This window comes from Choloepus didactylus, chromosome 2, assembly GCF_015220235.1.
Source record: "Choloepus didactylus isolate mChoDid1 chromosome 2, mChoDid1.pri, whole genome shotgun sequence".
Lineage (NCBI taxonomy): Eukaryota > Metazoa > Chordata > Mammalia > Pilosa > Megalonychidae > Choloepus > Choloepus didactylus.
In genome coordinates, this window is record NC_051308.1 from 36847808 (window position 1) to 36866413 (window position 18606).

General features: G+C 36.8%; 1 protein-coding gene across 8 annotated transcripts in view; it reads right to left on the minus strand.

The window, feature by feature from the left end:
- Positions 1 to 18606, minus strand: part of DISP1 (dispatched RND transporter family member 1) — a 273352-nt gene that overhangs the window by 24408 nt on the left and 230338 nt on the right. For all 8 annotated transcript variants that reach the window (XM_037823286.1, XM_037823265.1, XM_037823271.1 and 5 more), the window contains 4 exons: positions 13822 to 13851; positions 6751 to 6874; positions 5827 to 5954; positions 5378 to 5475 (listed from right to left, as the gene is read on the minus strand). In XM_037823286.1, the coding sequence (XP_037679214.1) occupies positions 5378 to 5475; positions 5827 to 5954; positions 6751 to 6874; positions 13822 to 13851 (380 nt within the window). The remainder of the gene's footprint in view (positions 1 to 5377; positions 5476 to 5826; positions 5955 to 6750; positions 6875 to 13821; positions 13852 to 18606) is intronic.

The following is an 18606-nucleotide window of genomic DNA, read 5'->3' on the forward strand; positions in this document are numbered from 1 at the left end:
AAAGAATTACATTTATTCCATTTACAATAGCAACTAAAAGAATCAAATATCTAGGAATAGACTTAATCAAGAATGTAAAGGACCAGTACACAGAAAACTAGGAATCAGTGCTAAAAGAAATCAAAGAAGACCTAAATAAATCGAAGGACATTCCAGACTCAAGGACATGTCATTAAGATGTCAATCCTACCCAAAACAATTCATACATTCAATGAATCCCAATCAAAATTCCAAAAACCTTCCTTGCAGAAATGGAAAAGCCATCAAATTTATATGGAAGGGTAAAGGGTCTGAAATAGCTAAAGTCATCCTGATAAAGAAGGATGAAGTTGGAGGACTCACACTATCCTAAAATTTATTACTAAACTACAGTAAACAAAACAGCACAGTACTGGCACAAGGACAGACATACAGACCACCAGAATCTAACTGAGTGCTTAGAAATCACATTTACAGCCAACTGATTTTTGACAAGGGGACAAAGACCACTCAATTGGGAAAAAATAGTATCTTCAACAAATTGTGCTGAGAAAACTGGATCCCCATTTGCAAAAGAAAGAAGGAGGACCCCTACCTCTTACCCTCCAAAAATCAATTCCAAATGGATCAAAGAACTAAATATAAGAGCCAGTACTATCAAACCTCTAGAAGAATACACAGGGAAGCATCATCAGCACCTTGTGTAAGGTAATGGTTTCTTAGACTCTTACCAAAGCACAAGCAAAAAAAGAAAAAATAGATAAATGGGACCTCATCAAAATTAAAAACTTTGTGCCTCAAGACTTTATCATGAAAGTAAAAACAATAACCTAAACAAGGGGAGAAAATATTTGGAAACCATGTATCCAATAAAGGTGTAATATCCATAATATATAACAAAATCCTTCAACTTAGCAATGAAAAGACAAACAATCCAATTAAAAAATCGGCAAAAGTAATGACTAGACATCTCTTTAAAGAAGATATATAAATGGCCAGAAAGCACATGAAAAGATGTTCAATACCATTAGACATCAGGGAAATGCAAATCAAAACCACAATGAGATACTATTTCACACCCATTAGAATGGCTGCTATTAAAAAATGGAAAATAACAAGTGTTGGAGAGGATGTGGAGAATTAGGAGCACTCATTCATTGCTGGTGGCAATGTAAAATGGTGCAACCCCTGAGGAAGACAGTTTAGCAGTTCCTCAGAAAGCCGTGTATAGAGATACTATTTGACTCAGCAATCCCACTTCTAGGTACACACCCAAAAGAATTGAAAGGAGGGACTCGAATAGATATTTGCATATTGATGTTCACAGCAACATATTTAACAATTGTCACAAGATGGAAGCAACCCAAGTGTCCATCAACCGATGAATGGATAAATAAAACGTGGTACATACATACATACAATGGAATATTATTGTTCAGCCATAAAAAAGGAATGAAATTCTGACAGAAGTTCTGATACACGCACAACACGGATGAACTCTGTGAAGACATCATGTTGAGCGAAATAAGCCAGATAGATACAAAAGGACAAATGATCTAACTGATATGAAATAATTAGGATAAGCAAACTCATAGACAGAAACTAGAATTATAGGTTACCAGGGGATGGGGAGGTGTAAAGAATGGGAAGTTAATGCTTAAACTGTACAGTTTCTATTTCAGTTGATGAAAGTTTTGGTAATGGATGGTGGTGAAGGTAGCATAACATGCTGAAAGTAATTAGCAGCACTTAATTCATATTTGAATGTGGTTCAAAGGAGAAATTTGAGGTTGTATGTATGTTACTAAAATAAAAAGTTAAAAAAAAATAACATAGGAGTGTACAATACAAACAGTGAACCCCAATGTAAATGGTGGACCATAGTTAATAGCACAACTATAAAAATGTTCTTTCATGTATTCTAACAAATGCACCATACTAATGCAAGGTGTTAATACTAGGATGGTATATGGGAACTCTGTATTTTATGCATGCTTCTTCTGTAAACCTACAATTTCTCTAATAACAACAACAACAAGAACTGAAAGCAGAGACTTGAACAGAAATTTGCACATTGATGTTCATAGCGGCATTACTTACAATTGTCAAAAGTGGATGCAACCCAAATGTCCATCAACAGATGAATGAATAAACAAAATGTGGTGTGTGTGTGTGTGTGTGTGTGTGTGTGTGTGTGTGTGTGTATGCAGTGGTTTGCAACTGCATGTACTCCAGAAAATCATGTTGTCAAAGCTAATCCATTCCTGTGAGTGTAAACCTATTATAAGTAGGTTTTCATGAGGTTATTCAGTTACACCACGGCCCAGGGTGGGTCTTAATCTTCTTATTGGAGTCCTTTAAAAGAGAATGAATTCAGACAAAGAGAAAGCAATGGAAGCAAGAAGCTGAAAGCAAGGAAACTCACAAGAGAAGGGAGAGACCAGCATGTTACTTGCCATGTGACAGAGGAATCCCAGGTCGTGGGTAGCCAGTCTTCAGGAAGAAAACATTGTCCTGATGATGACTTGATTTGGACATTTTCATGGCCTCAAAACTGTAAGTTCGTAAGCTAATAAATTCCTATTGTTAAAAGCCAACCCATTTTACGGTATACTGCTTTCAGCAGCCTAGCAAACCAAAACAACATACAATGGAATATTCTTTAGCCGTCAAAAGGAATGAAGTTCTGATACATGCGACAACATGGAGGAACCTTGAAGACATCATAATGAGTGAAATAAGCCAGACACAAAAGGACAATAATGTATGATCTCACTGAAATGAAATACTTAGAATAAGCAAATTCCTTTAATCAGAAATTAGAATTACGTGTTACCAGGGGCCAGGGTTAGGGTTAATTATTACAGAGTTTCTGTTTGGTGTAATAGAAATGTTTTGGCAATAAATGGTGGTGATGGCAGCAAAACAATTTAACTGCAATTGGCACCACTGAATTATATATTTGAATGTGGTTAAATGGGAATATTTTCAGGTGTATACTAGAATAAAAATTAAAACAAAAACCATAGGACCATACAACACAAATAGCGAACCCTAAAGTAAACTATGAGCTATAGTTAATAGTATAATTATAATAACATTGCATAAATATAATAATATTGTTTCATCAATGTAGCAAAGGTACCTTGCTAATGCAAAGTGTTAACAGGGAAAATTGTGCATGTGAGGGGGTATATATGGGTATACTCTATTTAATGCATGATTTTTCTGTAAAGCTGACACTACTCTAATAAAATTAAAGTGAAAAAAAGAAAAGTGGATTACAAGGATGTATTTTGATACCTAACTGGAGAGGATAGATGGTTGAAAATTAATTTAAAACTACTAAAAATAGTCACGTAAGTATAGAATGGTGGCCAGGATCACAGATATAATCTACATTCTGGTTGAGAACATGCCCTTTTTGGTACACCAGAGTCTAGAAAATTTATTTTGAAAATAAATTCAACACCAAACACATTCCTCAATACAGAACTTTGCATGATACACTGGAAAGAGCATGGTCTTCGGAGTCAAAATTGGGCATAACTGGTCCTGTCATTTAGCAACTTTTTTGAGCCTTTCCTCCCTCATCTATAAAATGGAGGCAGCAACAGCTATCTCAAATAGTTTTGAGAATTAAATGAAATAATGAAAAAGAAATGCCCAGTAAATATTGTTTTTGCCCCTTCAGCCATTAGAAAAGACAATATAAACCAAATAAAACAAACGTTAATTTTATGTTATCTAAATGTGCTAACAAAGAAAATCAATTGGCAAATTTAAGAATAACACTTTATTACATGACATTTTATTCATAATTATGAAGTCTTCTTTAGAAAACTCTTGTCTTCATCAAATGCGTATAACTTACGTTGATTGATTTTGGAAAGCATAATAAGCCTTTCAAATGAAGGGAAACATTTTCATTTACATAGAGTATGTAAAGGCTTTAGTCAAGGCAGAACCTAATATTCATGTGACAAAAATTTAGAGTTGACTACTGAAATACAAATAAGAATATGTTTCATGGATTGGCTAATGCTCTTCCTGGTTAGGATAGTAACTAACAGATGTTGGTTAAGCAATAAGTAGAGTAACACTGTGATTGAGAGAAATCAACTAACCAGAACAATGCAACTAACCAGAGTACGACTTTTCTAATATGTTTTTAAAGAGAAGAGAAAAAAGAACAAAATTTACACTGTTTCCTGGGATCAATATAAAATTAAAATATATAGATATATAAAATTTTGCCTAATCTACTTTTTTATCTCTCTATTCCTATACAGGCGAAACAGTTTTTGAAATAAAGACCCTGAGGGTTGGAAAGATCTAGAAACATTAAATATCCAATCAGGTCCTCTAATAATCTAATAAAATGGAAAAACCCACATTTAAAAGAGATTTTCAACAACAACAAAAAGCTGAATCCAAAAGAGTTTTAATGGTAATATTCAGTTAATCAGAAATTGTAATTATCTACAACTCTCCTTCCTAATCACTATGGCTAATCAGTGATCTACTTACTTATATGTATTTTCTCTAAGCCATGAACTCCTTCTTCCCTGGTAGCTGCAGAGTGATTAAGTTTATCAACTACAACAAAGTTTGTTTAGCCTACATAGTGAATTTGTTGCCAACATTTATAGATCTGGAGACTCCACTTAAATCCAGATTCCTGGCCTCTGGGAAGTTCTTGGAACTTATGGGGTCTCATTTCTGCAAGGCCACATTTTGCTGCCCCTAGGTAGCAGCTCATTTCTTTAGGTAGGGCAGGTACTCTTCAGTTCCCCACAATTAACTGTCACTTTCTACTGTCTTATGCCCAGTTAGCTTTACTTATTCCTATTACATTCCAGGCCCCTGAGACATTCAAGTTTTGGACTCCTGAACTTTATCTTATTCATCTCTCTCTCTCTAGTGCCAAGAGTTGAAGCAGGCACATAGAAGGTTTTTGGCTCTTAATATATGCTTTTTGAATGACTCAAAACCATAAAATAATACTTTTTGTAATATAGTAGATTATTTCAGAATTCAGTCTCCCCAAAATGTACTTCACATAAAATATCTTTTAAATATACAGTACAGGGAATTTTAAAAATAACTTGAAATTTGGGACAAGCTCAAGAATTTTATTAGATGGACAGCTTCCTTAAAATTGAACATAACTCATTATCTTTCTTATTGCTTTTTATTATAGGTAAATAAATTCAAATGAGTGGTTGACTGATCTAGAGAAGTAAAATAAAATGTTAATTAAGCTAAAATCTCTTTAAGTACAATAGAAACAGTGAAACTGTGTGATTATTCACATACTCCTTTCAGTCTAGATTATAATCATGTTCAATCTTGAATGATACTGCTGAGGGATTTGTTTATCTATGATGCCACTCACTTGGAACGTCGCAGAAGAAGCTGTCTTTGTGGAAGTTCCAGTCAACTTCTCTTTTCTCTCTTTCATAATGATCATCTGACCATCTATCATCACGATGGCTGAAATGGAACAACAATTTGATCTTCAATAAAGCTCTAGCTATTTCAAAGTCCGTAAGTATACTGGTAACAGTTACATCCCCAAAGCCAGGGCCTATTTACTGCTTGTAATTAAGTTAAAAGGATTAGATATAAGCAACCAACATTAATTTTCTCACTTCTGAAACAGAGAATAAAATAACCTTACCTTTCCATCCTAATACAACAAAATCCTAAAAGACCATGACAAGTTAAATTCAAAAGATTATGAGCCACACATTTTACATTTTACCTTTTTGCTCAGGCAGTATTTAAAAGTGGAATTCATTGAGCAATCCTTTGTCTAAAAATTATATAAATACAAATGATTACCTTTTGGCTTGTTCATCTGCATATTTAAAAGGATAGTTTGCTAACGTTGCTTTGTATCCTGTATTTTTCACCATGTTATTCCATGTGACCAGTCTCTGGCCTATCGCAGTCCCTCTTGGTTCAAAACCCTAAGGCAAAATATCACAAATTCCCATTAGTATATTTCATTTCAGGCTAAGTATAGTTATAATAACAGCTTGGGAAAGCAATGTCAAGGTGATGCATAACTTTCAACTGAAAATACAGACGTTCTTCACAGCTACTCCAGAGGTGAGCTGCATTAAAACAAGATGACTTGACATGATAATGATCACTTACTTACTTTGACAAAACAGGCTTGCATGTCTGGTATGCTACATGTCTCAGGAAAGAGGGGGAAAATGTATCAGAATCTTATCTTTCTAATTCATACCTAAGCATTTAGTAAATATGTATTTTTATGTTATAAAAATTATGGTCAAATTAAAATATGTTCTGCATGTTACAGTGTTTCACAAAGAATATCATTATCCTTGATCATTATTTCCTTCATTATCCCACTCCAGAGGAACATTAACTTAAAAACAGATCTTGCTCTGTATTAGTAACCCTGACATTTTTTTAACTTCCTTGGGGGAGGAAATATACTCATTTTAAAGACTTTATGACAACATTTTAGGGTATGCAGGTATTCTAATTTATTGCTTTTAAGCTGAAATACGGTGACCAAGAAGCAAAATCTCCACATTTTTGATGGGAAGCAAGTCAAGTTCTTTGATACTTTAAGAACCTGAGAAAACAGAAAAGACACGTCTTTCCTTTTCAGGAAGAGAGTTGGGTACTTACTGATGGCTTGAGAAAGTTTTAACAGAAATGGGGTATTAAATAACATAATAGAACTTCATTTTTTGAAGTAGCAAATTCCACTGGTTCAATTCTCCTTACCAGCAATGGATCAGAGAAGTCGGGAAGCTCTGGCACTAATACTCCAACCAAGGCACAGACCACGATAAACACAGTGCACAAGCCCAAGACCACCACGGGCCAGTCGGCTATCAGGGCTGCATAACTGCAAAAGCAGAGAGAAATCTCAAAGAAGGCCTTTTAGAAGTCATATAAAGTGTTTGCTTCGCACGAGAGCTATTTGTTAAATCCTCATATTTAGAACCTAGTACAGGTATTTATCAATAAAAGATCTAATGTGATTATAAATATTTATATGTAATTGTAGTAGACAATTACAAGATCATGTTCCTCTCACTTTTGTGATAAAGTAGTAGTGGCCATATGCCACAAGGTTAGTAAGAGTTAGAATGATTTCTATGTCTGACAAATAACATTTTATACCTTCATCTATGCCTGGGAAGAAGAGTATCTAAAATTCACAGTTTATTAAGTGGAAAGAAAAGTGAACATAAATTAACAAATTTTAACAGAGGATCCATTCTCCTTCCAGTCTCTTCTAGAACTTGCGTTTCTCTAGTTATTCCCTTCCTCTATACCTTTGCTCCCTCTATCAGTTCTTGAAAAAGAATTCAGCCTATAAAAAAGTTCATGGTAGCATAAATCTTAAAAATAACCAAACTAAACCAAACCAAAAATTTCCCATTAACCTACAACTTTCCTTCCAGCTACTGTCCTTTCTTCATTCCCATCTTAGCCCAGACTCTTGGGGAACCAAGACTCTTGGGGAGAAAAGTATACTCACTTTCCATGTGCTTTTACAGGAATCATATATACATAAAAAACAGACATTACAAAACTAATGAAAATATCCGTTAGACTGTGAGTTCCACGAGGGCAGAAATTTTTGTCCAGTGTCTAGAGTACATAAACAGCTATTGAATAAATGAAAAAACACCCATGTACCTACCACATTTTCACTCTCCATACCATTACAGTCTGGCTTCAGTCTCTTACTATTCCTCTGAAATTTTTGGATTTTCCCTTACCAAATCCTACCATCAAGCCCTTTCTTCCAGATGCCCTCTCCACACTCTCATTCACCACCATTTACTGAAAGATTTGTTTCTGCAACCCCCTCCATTAGGTTCTAGAGGGTCTGATTCATGCCTAATTATCTTCATACTTTCAGATCTTGACATGAACTGAATGCCCAATAGAAGCTGACTAAACTGAGCTTTTTCCAAAATTCAGAATGCATGCTGCCAATTTCAGGTTTCTTGAACATTTGTTAGAAGAAACAAACAAACAAACAAAAAACTTGTGGACCATTACTCCATTTTTTCCCCTTGTTCTTTTAAAGTAACTTTATGAAAATAAGCAAATAAATAACAACAGCCAACACTCACGGAGCATACCAGTTGCTTCTGTGTTTTACACAGATTAGTATCTCATTATATTCTCACAACCTCCTTATGAAATGAAGTTGAAGCATAGAGAGGTTAAGTAATCTGTCCAAAGTTACAAAGCTAGGAACCTAGGTAGCCTGGTTCTAGGATCCGGCCCCTTAACCACTATGCTATCAACTCTCTCTTCAAACACAAGAGAAAAAAAAGACATTAGGAACAACTAAACTTGCCACAAATGTCTGCTTCCCAAAATTCACATTTAAAAATTAAATTCTTAAGCCACACTAATAGTTAATTTCTATGCAAAATCACATAGAACCAGAGGATTCCAAGTTTAAACATTATTTACTAGACTGCAAATTCTGAACTTAAAAATTCATTAATGAAAAATTATGCTAGCTAAGATGCAATAACCTTTTAACAAAAATTTTGAATGCAATGAAAATATATAAATCACAATATGCTGATTGTGGTTGTTCAAAAGTAAATACCAAGTAGTTACAAGCTTTCACATTTCTAGAACACACCCAATACAAAACATACTTTACTTCCTCCTCCACCAAATGCAAACTAAGATGAAAGTCACTGGTTTTGAAGTAATAAGGCCCTTTGTCTCAAAAGCACACTTTAGACTTTTTGTTCATTGCTTCAGACTTAAAAAGAGTTCTTTACATTTTATACCCTTAAAACATCAGCCTTCTGCAATGAAAATGGCTCCAGGCTTATATGATTACTCATTATACTTTATTTTAAATGGATCAATTTTCTTTAAAATGAACAAGAAGTTCTGCATTTTTACCTACAAACACATTATCAATAGAAGGCAGAGGGCCCCAAATTGCTTAGTTTTCATACTGTGGTTTAATTTACCCATATAATGACTTCTTGTTTTGTGTTCTTGAAAAATATGCACACACATGCATAGCAATCTTAAAAACCTCATTCAATAATTGCTTTTCTTCCCTTTGGAAACATTTGGTTTTGATTTTACAGCACTGCTCTATCCCATATACGTGCATTGACTACATATGGAAACTTTACGGCATTAGTGATTTCAGCACATTTCTTCTAAACACTTTTAACCTTACTACATTACAATTACACTTCCCCACACAGCAGATGTTTCATATGCTAAACTTTCCTACAGACAACTGTTCACACTTAAGAAATGGGATCACCATCCTGAGTACATAAAGAACCATGGGGGAAAGTCCCAGCTGTTCTGGGTAAGTTTTACTCAAACAAGTGTTCTTCCTAAATACCACAAATCTGTTAAGGTTCTTTCTGCTTCTCCTGTTGTCTATTTGAGATATCTTATAGCTATGGGGCCACATGGGAAACAAAAGTTTCATGTATAATATGAAATCCAGACAATGGTGATAATATCAAGATTAAAAAATCTAATAAAGCAGGAAAAGTTGAGATGTAAAAGGAAATTAAAAATGACCTATAAATCTCACTGCTCTATTTCTATTAAGCATGCTAATTCCACTCCTGATGACTATGGGTACAAGGTACATATTCTACCTAAATTTCAGAGAAGTTTCAAAGTACCTGTACATTATTTTCTTTGAAAAGTGAACCATATGTGCACTGGAAGAATTTTCAAAAGGACCACTCCCTTTACTATCATGTGCTCTTCTGCATATCATATACTTGTCTTTCATTCCCCTGATACTCCACCCCTTTTCTAATTTTGGAAATCTTTAGACAATACCACAACCCCTCTGTTACACCTGGGTTACACACAGCATACAGAAATTTTCCAGTGAATGACAGGGTGACAGTTTTCCCTGAGGCCCTACAGCTGTACCAGCTGCCTAAGTTAGGACTTGCAGCTCTATCCAGACCACCAGCTGTATAAAAGTTCACATCCTCTACTCCATAGGTTAAGCCACAAATAGTGCGCAGATCTGAAGGACTCATCCTCCTTTTTTGCAGGATGAGGCAACAGAAATAGCAGCCTGAATTAAATCTGTTCATGGGTGAACTGCAGAGCTGCGATAGTGTGTGTGCTCCTGGCATCCTGGCCCAGGGTGTTACTGCCACACTTGATTTTTTAAGATTATCCATTGGAAAGCCCCTCAAACATACTCACAGATTCTCAGCCACCTTATTATTGGGTTTACTATGGAAATAGATCATAAATAGCTGTCAAAACAAATAAAGTAACTGTCTCACAGGGCCAACTTATGCTAAAGTGACATTAAATGGGAGCCTGTCTTAAAAGGCCATTTGTATAATAACACCCCATAATTTGTTTTCCTAATTGTGACACTGCTGCTGTACATCTTTCCTAGTCCTGCCTGCTATGGTACTTTCAATGTAAAAACTATCTTTTACTTTTTATTATGTATTTCATTTCTCAAATTTAAAGTAGCCTTTTAAAATTCTTCCCATTAGAATCCAGGCACTGCACTTTGGTCAGTAAAAAATGTTACATTTCCTTTTTACTTTGGATTCCCAACAGAGGATACCAAGGTACCTTCTTGAAAAACCTCAGCTTCATGAAGTTTACTTGAAGCTCAATCTATCTTAAATATTATTTGACTAAAAGGATGGTGTGCCAGTTTGAATATAGTGTCCCCCAAACGCCATTCTCTTTGATGTAATCTTGTGTGGGCAGACGTTATCAGTGTTGATTAGATTGTAATTCTTTGAGTGTTTTTTTGGAATGCGCCCACCCAGCTGTGGGTGATGACTGTGATTAATTTCCATGGAGGTGTTGCTCCATCCATTCAGGGTGGGTCCAAGTTGATCAGTGGAGCCATATACATGAGCTGACATAACAGAAGGAACTAAGTGCAGCTGTGAGTGATGTTTGAAGAGGAGCTACAGCCAAAAGGGACACTTTGAAGAATGCACTGGGACTGAGCAAGGAGCTTCAGCTTACAGAGACATTTTGGAGACAGCCTTTGAAAGCTGACTTTTGCTCTGGAGAAGCTAAGAGAGGACAAATGCCCCAAGAGCAACTGAGAGTGACATTTTGGAGAGAAGCTGAAGCCTAGAGAGGAAGGTCCTGGGAGAAAGTCATTTTGAAACCAGAACTTTGGAGCAGACGCCAGCCACGTGCCTTCCCAGCTAACAGGTCTTCTGGACACCATTGGCCATCCTCCAGTGAAGGTACCCGATTGTTGATGCGTTACCTTGGACGCTTTATGGCCTTAAGACTTTAACTGTGTAACCAAATAAACCCCCTTTTATAAAAGCCAATCCATCTCTGGTATTTTGCATTCCGGCAGCATTAGCAAACTAGAACAGATGGTTTCTTTGGTTTGGAGCCTTGAACATTAAATCAAGCTTTCTTGAAATCCATTTCTAGATCAGTCTTTTGACTCATTCCCTTGTCAACTCATCCCACTTCCCTGAGCATCAGTGTTCCCCCTAACCATATGAATGTCTGAGCAGGACTTGCTTCAGAAAACAGTTCAAGGCTCTGCTATCACAGCCTTAAAAACTGGAAGACCTAGTATTGCCTACTGCTTAGAACTCCATGGTCATTTATATGAAATTTATTTATAAATTGATTTATAACTGATTTATACCTCACTTTTACTAAATCTGTAATACTAGCCAAATAATACCCATCATTGCTGTCTTAAATAATTATGAGAACTAAAGATAAATTGACATGAAAAACTGAGATTTAGTAATGAAGGCTTTATTCATAAATGTCCAAGTTCTCCTACCACAATTTTTATTTCTATACCAGACTGATGAAGTTTCCCCTATTTTTATTTTCCAGTCTATGTATTTTTCATTCTCTCTTTTTGAACTTGTCTTTGAAGAAGCACCTCCTCTACTGAGCCCTTGACCCTACTCCACTGAGACTTTGCTCAGTCATCCATTCATTACTCTGGCGTTTATCCCATCTACTTTCTAGATTGAGTTTCATCACTTTCCTTTCTAATGGTTCTTTCCTTCGGCCTTTAGACGCTTGGACACTAAAATCTCTCCTTGCCTACAAAGGTTTCTTCCCCTTGCCCGCTGCTGCCCTTCTCATACCCTTCTTTTCTTTTGTCCCTTCCCTTCTGAGCCAAGGGCCCTGCTTCTGGGAGTGTAAGTGCTCTGAACCGGCTGCCTCCTTCTCCTGACCATCCACCCAATCCTCAACCCTTTGCAGCCTGGCTTTTGTTCTCAACACATTGCCAAAATCAACTAACTAGTCATGTTTTCATCATCCTTGACCTGAGCAATATTTAACACTATCAACTATTCTGTTCTTCCTAAATATCTCTTCTCCCTTGGTTTCTTTCTTTCTTTTCCCCTTAATGATGCCTTCTTATTTTTCTTAAAGGGCAGGCATTTCAAAATGTTACTAACTGCAACTTTTCCAGTGGTATCAAGTATCAACTTAGTACTGGGGAATGACTGACGTTTAAGACATTTCACAAAAGAAAACTGGATGCAGAACTCTTTTGTGCAATAATAAATTCATTCAACAATTAGCATTAAATAGTAAGGATGCAAAGTATTCTGGGAATACAAAAACAGCAGACATGGATCTTGCCCTCAAGGAACTTACAGTCTAATACAGAAAACTGCATCTACAAAATATCTACAAAATTAAGTAAATCTCTACAAAATTTAGTAAAAAGAAACAGGTGTTTGTAAAGTGCCCTGGTTCCTCACAGAGAAGAATAGATAAAGCACTTTGTGAAGTCAATGAAAGAAGAGAGAACTTCCAACTAGGGTGCAAATGCGGAATCAGGAAAGGTTCAAAAAAACCTTTGTTTTTTTTCTTTGTGTTTTTTCTTTGTTGTATTTGTAAGCGCATATATTAAAAAGAAGAGATTAGAACTTTAAAACAACAACAAAAGTTCAAGAATCTAAATTTATGCATCTTTTCAAAATAGAAAATATGTAGTCGTTTGAGAAGGCCCTATTATTTCTAGAAAAATGGGCATTCACTTTCTTTATATGTCATGTTGACTTGCATAATAACATAATAACCTCTTTCCTTTATCTTTTTCCTCTTCTTTTCTTTTTTTCTTTTCTTTTCTTTTTTTTTTTTTTTTGACACAAATGGAAGGGGAGTTTACTGATTAAGACTTATATAGCAATTTTACTTCAAAAATGTGATAACTCTCCCAAGGCAGGCTTCATAGTTATCAGCATCTAAGCATCTTCAGCAACTGAATTTCAAGGAACACTTAAAGTTTCTGAAGTGTAATGAAATTATATCTGGAACCAGTATGGATAAGGTCATCTGATGAAACTATGCTTTTGTAGTTTTCCCAGAAACTCTTATCCATTTAAACTTTTGCTTTCCTACCACAAAGATAAAATTTTAAAAGCTCCACATAAAAGAATACTTTCATCTTAATATGGCAACAAAAAATTTTAGAAAGATACACAACCAAACCACCTGAAATAAACTGTCATGAATTCAAGTCATGGCAGTTGGCAGAACAGTATCTTGCTCTTCAACAATCAAGATGCAGAGAAGTCAATCCATTACAAGAAGGAATTGCAAAATAGATGAATATAAATGATTACATAAATGGAATTTAAGGGTTAAAGATCTACCTTGAGATTAAAACCACTTCTGGAGATACAGGATTCCTCAACTCAGGGGACATTTATTTTTCCTTCATGTAAATATGAATGGGGAAGGTGGAAACTGTGGCAAGATATGGGGAAAATATGAGAAGGGGCAAAGCATGCAGGTAAGTTTTTTAATAAAACAATGAGATCATTTTACCTTTTTGGTAGCTTGAAAGGTCTGGATGGTCTGAAAAAAAAAAAAAAAAACAAAGAAAAACAATCAGAAACAAGCACTATAATATAAACAAAGTCTTCACATATTTTCTTAACAATTTACTTATTATCTTTCCTATGGAAGAATCATGGAAGGGTTAGAAAAAACAATTTAATTGAGAGATTTTAAACACACATGGATTTAACAATTAATGTTGACCATCTTGTACACCCAATAGATGACTGCTGTAGTGACATGTCAGGAAGCAGCATCTTCCAGATTTTGTATAGCACTTTCCTAATGGAATCATAATACACTGTTTAACATTCTCTGAGCCCTTTGCCTATCAGATTTGTTCATCTCTCTCACAACAGGAACCCACATCCCTAAATCTCCAATCTAAGCTATTTTCTTGCTTATCAAGGATTACCCAACACTTCTGTTTTTAAAAATAGGACCTCAATACCTTCTTGTAGTAGAAATACTCTTATTTCTTTCTTCAAGATACAGCTACTCATCCATCTTTCAATTTATTTACATCTAACTTTGCAATCCATTTTAACAACTATTGGCTCATATTTCCAATCAGCTCTTCCCCATACTCTGCGCTATTACTCCTTCTCATTCTTCTGTTCCCACCCCACCCCCACACCTCTGATACAGTTCTCTTAAGACACTCCAAACTCCAACTTGATATCAACCTCTAAACTCTTCATTCCTACCAAGTTAACTTTTTCCTGTTTGCTGGCACATGGTAAGCACTTAAATACTTCTCACATTTCACTGTTCCTAAGTACAGGAGTTCTCTGAAGACCCCTGAGAGTTCCTGAGACCCTTGTGTGGGGTCTGTGAGGGCTTCTTTTTTCAACTACATGTCTGTGCAAGGCCTCTTTTCTTCATATACTTTATATATTTCAACCAACAGCATATTGCAACAGATTGAGTCTCCTGAGGCAGGATTCATAGTTACCTGCATCTAAGCATCTTTGGCAACTGAATCCAGAAGTAGATAGGAGAATCCTGCTGTCTTCTATTAAGCCAGACATGAAAGTGATTGCAAAAATGTGGAATAATGCTATTCATCTCACTAAATTTTTTTTGTTTTACAAAATATTTTTCATAAAAATGTTAGCATTTAATCAACTTACTGTTATTTTTTAATAAGTTAACAAATATTTAAAAATTTCTCAGTTTTAATTTCCAATAAGTACAGATCTATAAACATAAACCACTTAAACATAAGCTTTTTGGGGTCTTCAATTATTTTTTAAAGTGTAAAGGGTCCTGAGATCAAAAAGTTTGAGAAGGACTACACTAAGATACAGATGATACTCAAACATTTGCTGAATAAAAGAATTAGTTCCCGAGAGGCGGGGCAAGATGGCAGACTGGTGAGCTGTATGTTTTAGTTACTCCTCCAGGAAAGTAGGTAAAAAGCCAGGAACTGCGTGGACTGGACACCACAGAGCAATCTGTCTTTGGGCATACTTCATACAACACTCATGAAAACGTGGAACTGCTGAGATCAGCGAAATCTGTAAGTTTTTGCGGCCAGGGGACCCGCGCCCCTCCATGCCAGGCTCAGTCCCGGGGGAGGAGGGGCTGTCAGCTCCAGGAAGGAGAAGGGAGAATTGCAGTGGCTGCTCTTACCGGAAACTCATTCTACTGATTCAAACTCCAACCATAGATAGACTGAGGCCAGACACCAGAGACTCTGAGAGCAGCCAGCCCAGCAGAGAGGAGACAGGCATAGAAAAAAAACAACACGAAAAACTCCAAAATAAAAGCAGAGGATTTTTGGAGTTCTGGTGAACACAGAAAGGGGAAGGGCGGAGATCAGGCCTTGAGGCACATATGCAAATCCCGAAGCAAGGCTGATCTCTCTGCCCTGGGCACTTTTCCTTAATGGCCCTGGTTGCTTTCTCTATTAGCATTTCAATAACCCATTAGATCTCTGAGGAGGGCCGTTTTTTTTTTTTTGTTTTTTTTTTTTAAATCCTTTTTGCTTTTTCTAAAACAATTACTCTAAGAAGCTCAATACAGAAAGCTTCAAAGAATTGAAATTTGGGCACGTCAAGTCAAGAGCAGAACTAAGAGAGCTCTGAGACAAAAGGCAATAATCCAGTGGCTGAGAAAATTCACTAAACAACACAACTTCCCAAGAAAAGGGGGGTGTCCGCTCACAGCCACCATCCTGGTGGACAGGAAACACTCCTGCCCATCGCCAGCCCCATAGCCCAGAGCTGCCCCAGACAACCCAGTGTGACGGAAGTGCTTCAAATAACAGGCACACACCACAAAACTGGGCGTGGACATTAGCCTTCCCTGCAACCTCAGCTGAATGTCCCAGAGCTGGGAAGGGGGAGCAGTGTGAATTAACAGAGCCCCATTCAGCCATCATTTGAGCAGACTGGGAGCCTCCCAACACAGCCCAGCAGCCCAGAACTGCCCTGGGGGGACGGCACTCACCTGTGACATAGCACAGTCATCCCTCAACAGAGGACCCGGGGTGCACAGCCTGGAAGAGGGGCCCACTTGCAAGTCTCAGGAGCCATACGCCAATACCAAAGACTTGTGGGTCAGTGGCAGAGACAAACTGTGGCAGGACTGAACTGAAGGATTAGACTATTGCAGTAGCTTTAAAACTCTAGGATCATCAGGGAGATTTGATTGTTAGGGCCACCCCCCCTCCCCGACTGCCCAGAAACACGCCCCACATACAGGGCAGGCAACACCAACTACACACGCAAGCTTGGTACACCAATTGGGCCCCACAAGACTCACTCCCCCACTCACCAAAAAGGCTAAGCAGGGGAGATCTGGCTTGTGGAGAACAGGTGTCTCGTGGACGCCACCTGCTGGTTAGTTAGAGAAAGTGTACTCCACGAAGCTGTAGATCTGATAAATTAGAGATAAGGACTTCAACTGGTCTACAAACCCTAAAAGAACCCTATCAAGGTCAGCAAATGCCACGAGGCCAAAAACAACAGAAAATTATAAAGCATATGAAAAAACCAGACGATATGGATAACCCAAGCCCAAGCACCCAAATCAAAAGACCAGAAGAGACACACCTAGAGCAGCTACTCAAAGAACTAAAGATGAACAATGAGACCCTAGTACGGGATATGAAGGAAATCAAGAAGACCCTAGAAGAGCATAAAGAAGACATTGCAAGACTAAATAAAAAAATGGATGATCTTATGGAAATTAAAGAAACTGTTGACCAAATTAAAAAGATTCTGGACACTCATAGTACAAGACTAGAGGAAGTTGAACAACGAATCAGTGACCTGGAAGATGACAGAATGGAAAATGAAAACATAAAAGAAAGAATGGGGAAAAAAATTGAAAAACTCGAAATGGACCTCAGGGATATGATAGATAATATGAAACGTCCGAATATAAGACTCATTGGTGTCCCAGAAGGGGAAGAAAAGGGTAAAGGTCTAGGAAGAGTATTCAAAGAAATTGTTGGGGAAAACTTCCCAAATCTTCTAAACAACATAAATACACAAATCATAAATGCTCAGCGAACTCCAAATAGAATAAATCCAAAAAAACCCACTCCGAGACATATACTGATCACACTGTCAAACATAGAAGAGAAGGAGCAAGTTCTGAAAGCAGCAAGAGAAAAGCAATTCACCACATACAAAGGAAACAGCATAAGACTAAGTAGTGACTACTCAGCAGCCACCATGGAGGCGAGAAGGCAGTGGCACGATATATTTAAAATTCTGAGTGAGAGGAATTTCCAGCCAAGAATACTTTATCCAGCAAAGCTCTCCCTCAAATTTGAAGGAGAGCTTAAATTTTTCACAGACAAAGAAATGCTGAGAGAATTTGCTAACAAGAGACCTGCCCTACTGGAGATACTAAAGGGAGCCCTACAGACAGAGAAACAAAGACAGGACAGAGAGACTTGGAGAAAGGTTCAGTACTAAAGAGATTCGGTATGGGTACAATAAAGGATATTAATAGAGAGAGGGAAAAATATGGCAAACATAATCCAAAGGATAAGATGGCCGATTCAAGAAATGCCTTCACGGTTTTAACGTTGAATGTAAATGGATTAAACTCCCCAATTAAAAGATATAGATTCGCAGAATGGATCAAAAAAAATGAACCATCAATATGTTGCATACAAGAGACTCATCTTAGACACAGGGACACAAAGAAACTGAAAGTGAAAGGATGGAAAAAAATATTTCATGCAAGCTACAGCCAAAAGAAAGCAGGTGTAGCAATATTAATCTCAGATAAAATAGACTTCAAATGCAGGGATGTTTTGAGAGACAAAGAAGGCCACTACATACTAATAAAAGGGGCAATTCAGCAAGAAGAAATAACAATCGTAAATGTCTATGCACCCAATCAAGGTGCCACAAAATACATGAGAGAAACATTGGCAAAACTAAAGGAAGCAATTGATGTTTCCACAATAATTGTGGGAGACTTCAACACATCACTCTCTCCTATAGATAGATCAACCAGACAGAAGACCAATAAGGAAATTGAAAACCTAAACAATCTGATAAATGAATTAGATTTAACAGACATCTACAGGACATTACATCCCAAATCAACAGGATACACATACTTTTCTAGTGCTCACGGAACTTTCTCCAGAATAGATCATATGCTGGGACATAAAACAAGCCTCAATAAATTTAAAAAGATTGAAATTATTCAAAGCACATTCTCTGACCACAATGGAATACAATTAGAAGTCAATAACCATCAGAGACTTAGAAAATTCACAAATACCTGGAGGTTAAACAACAC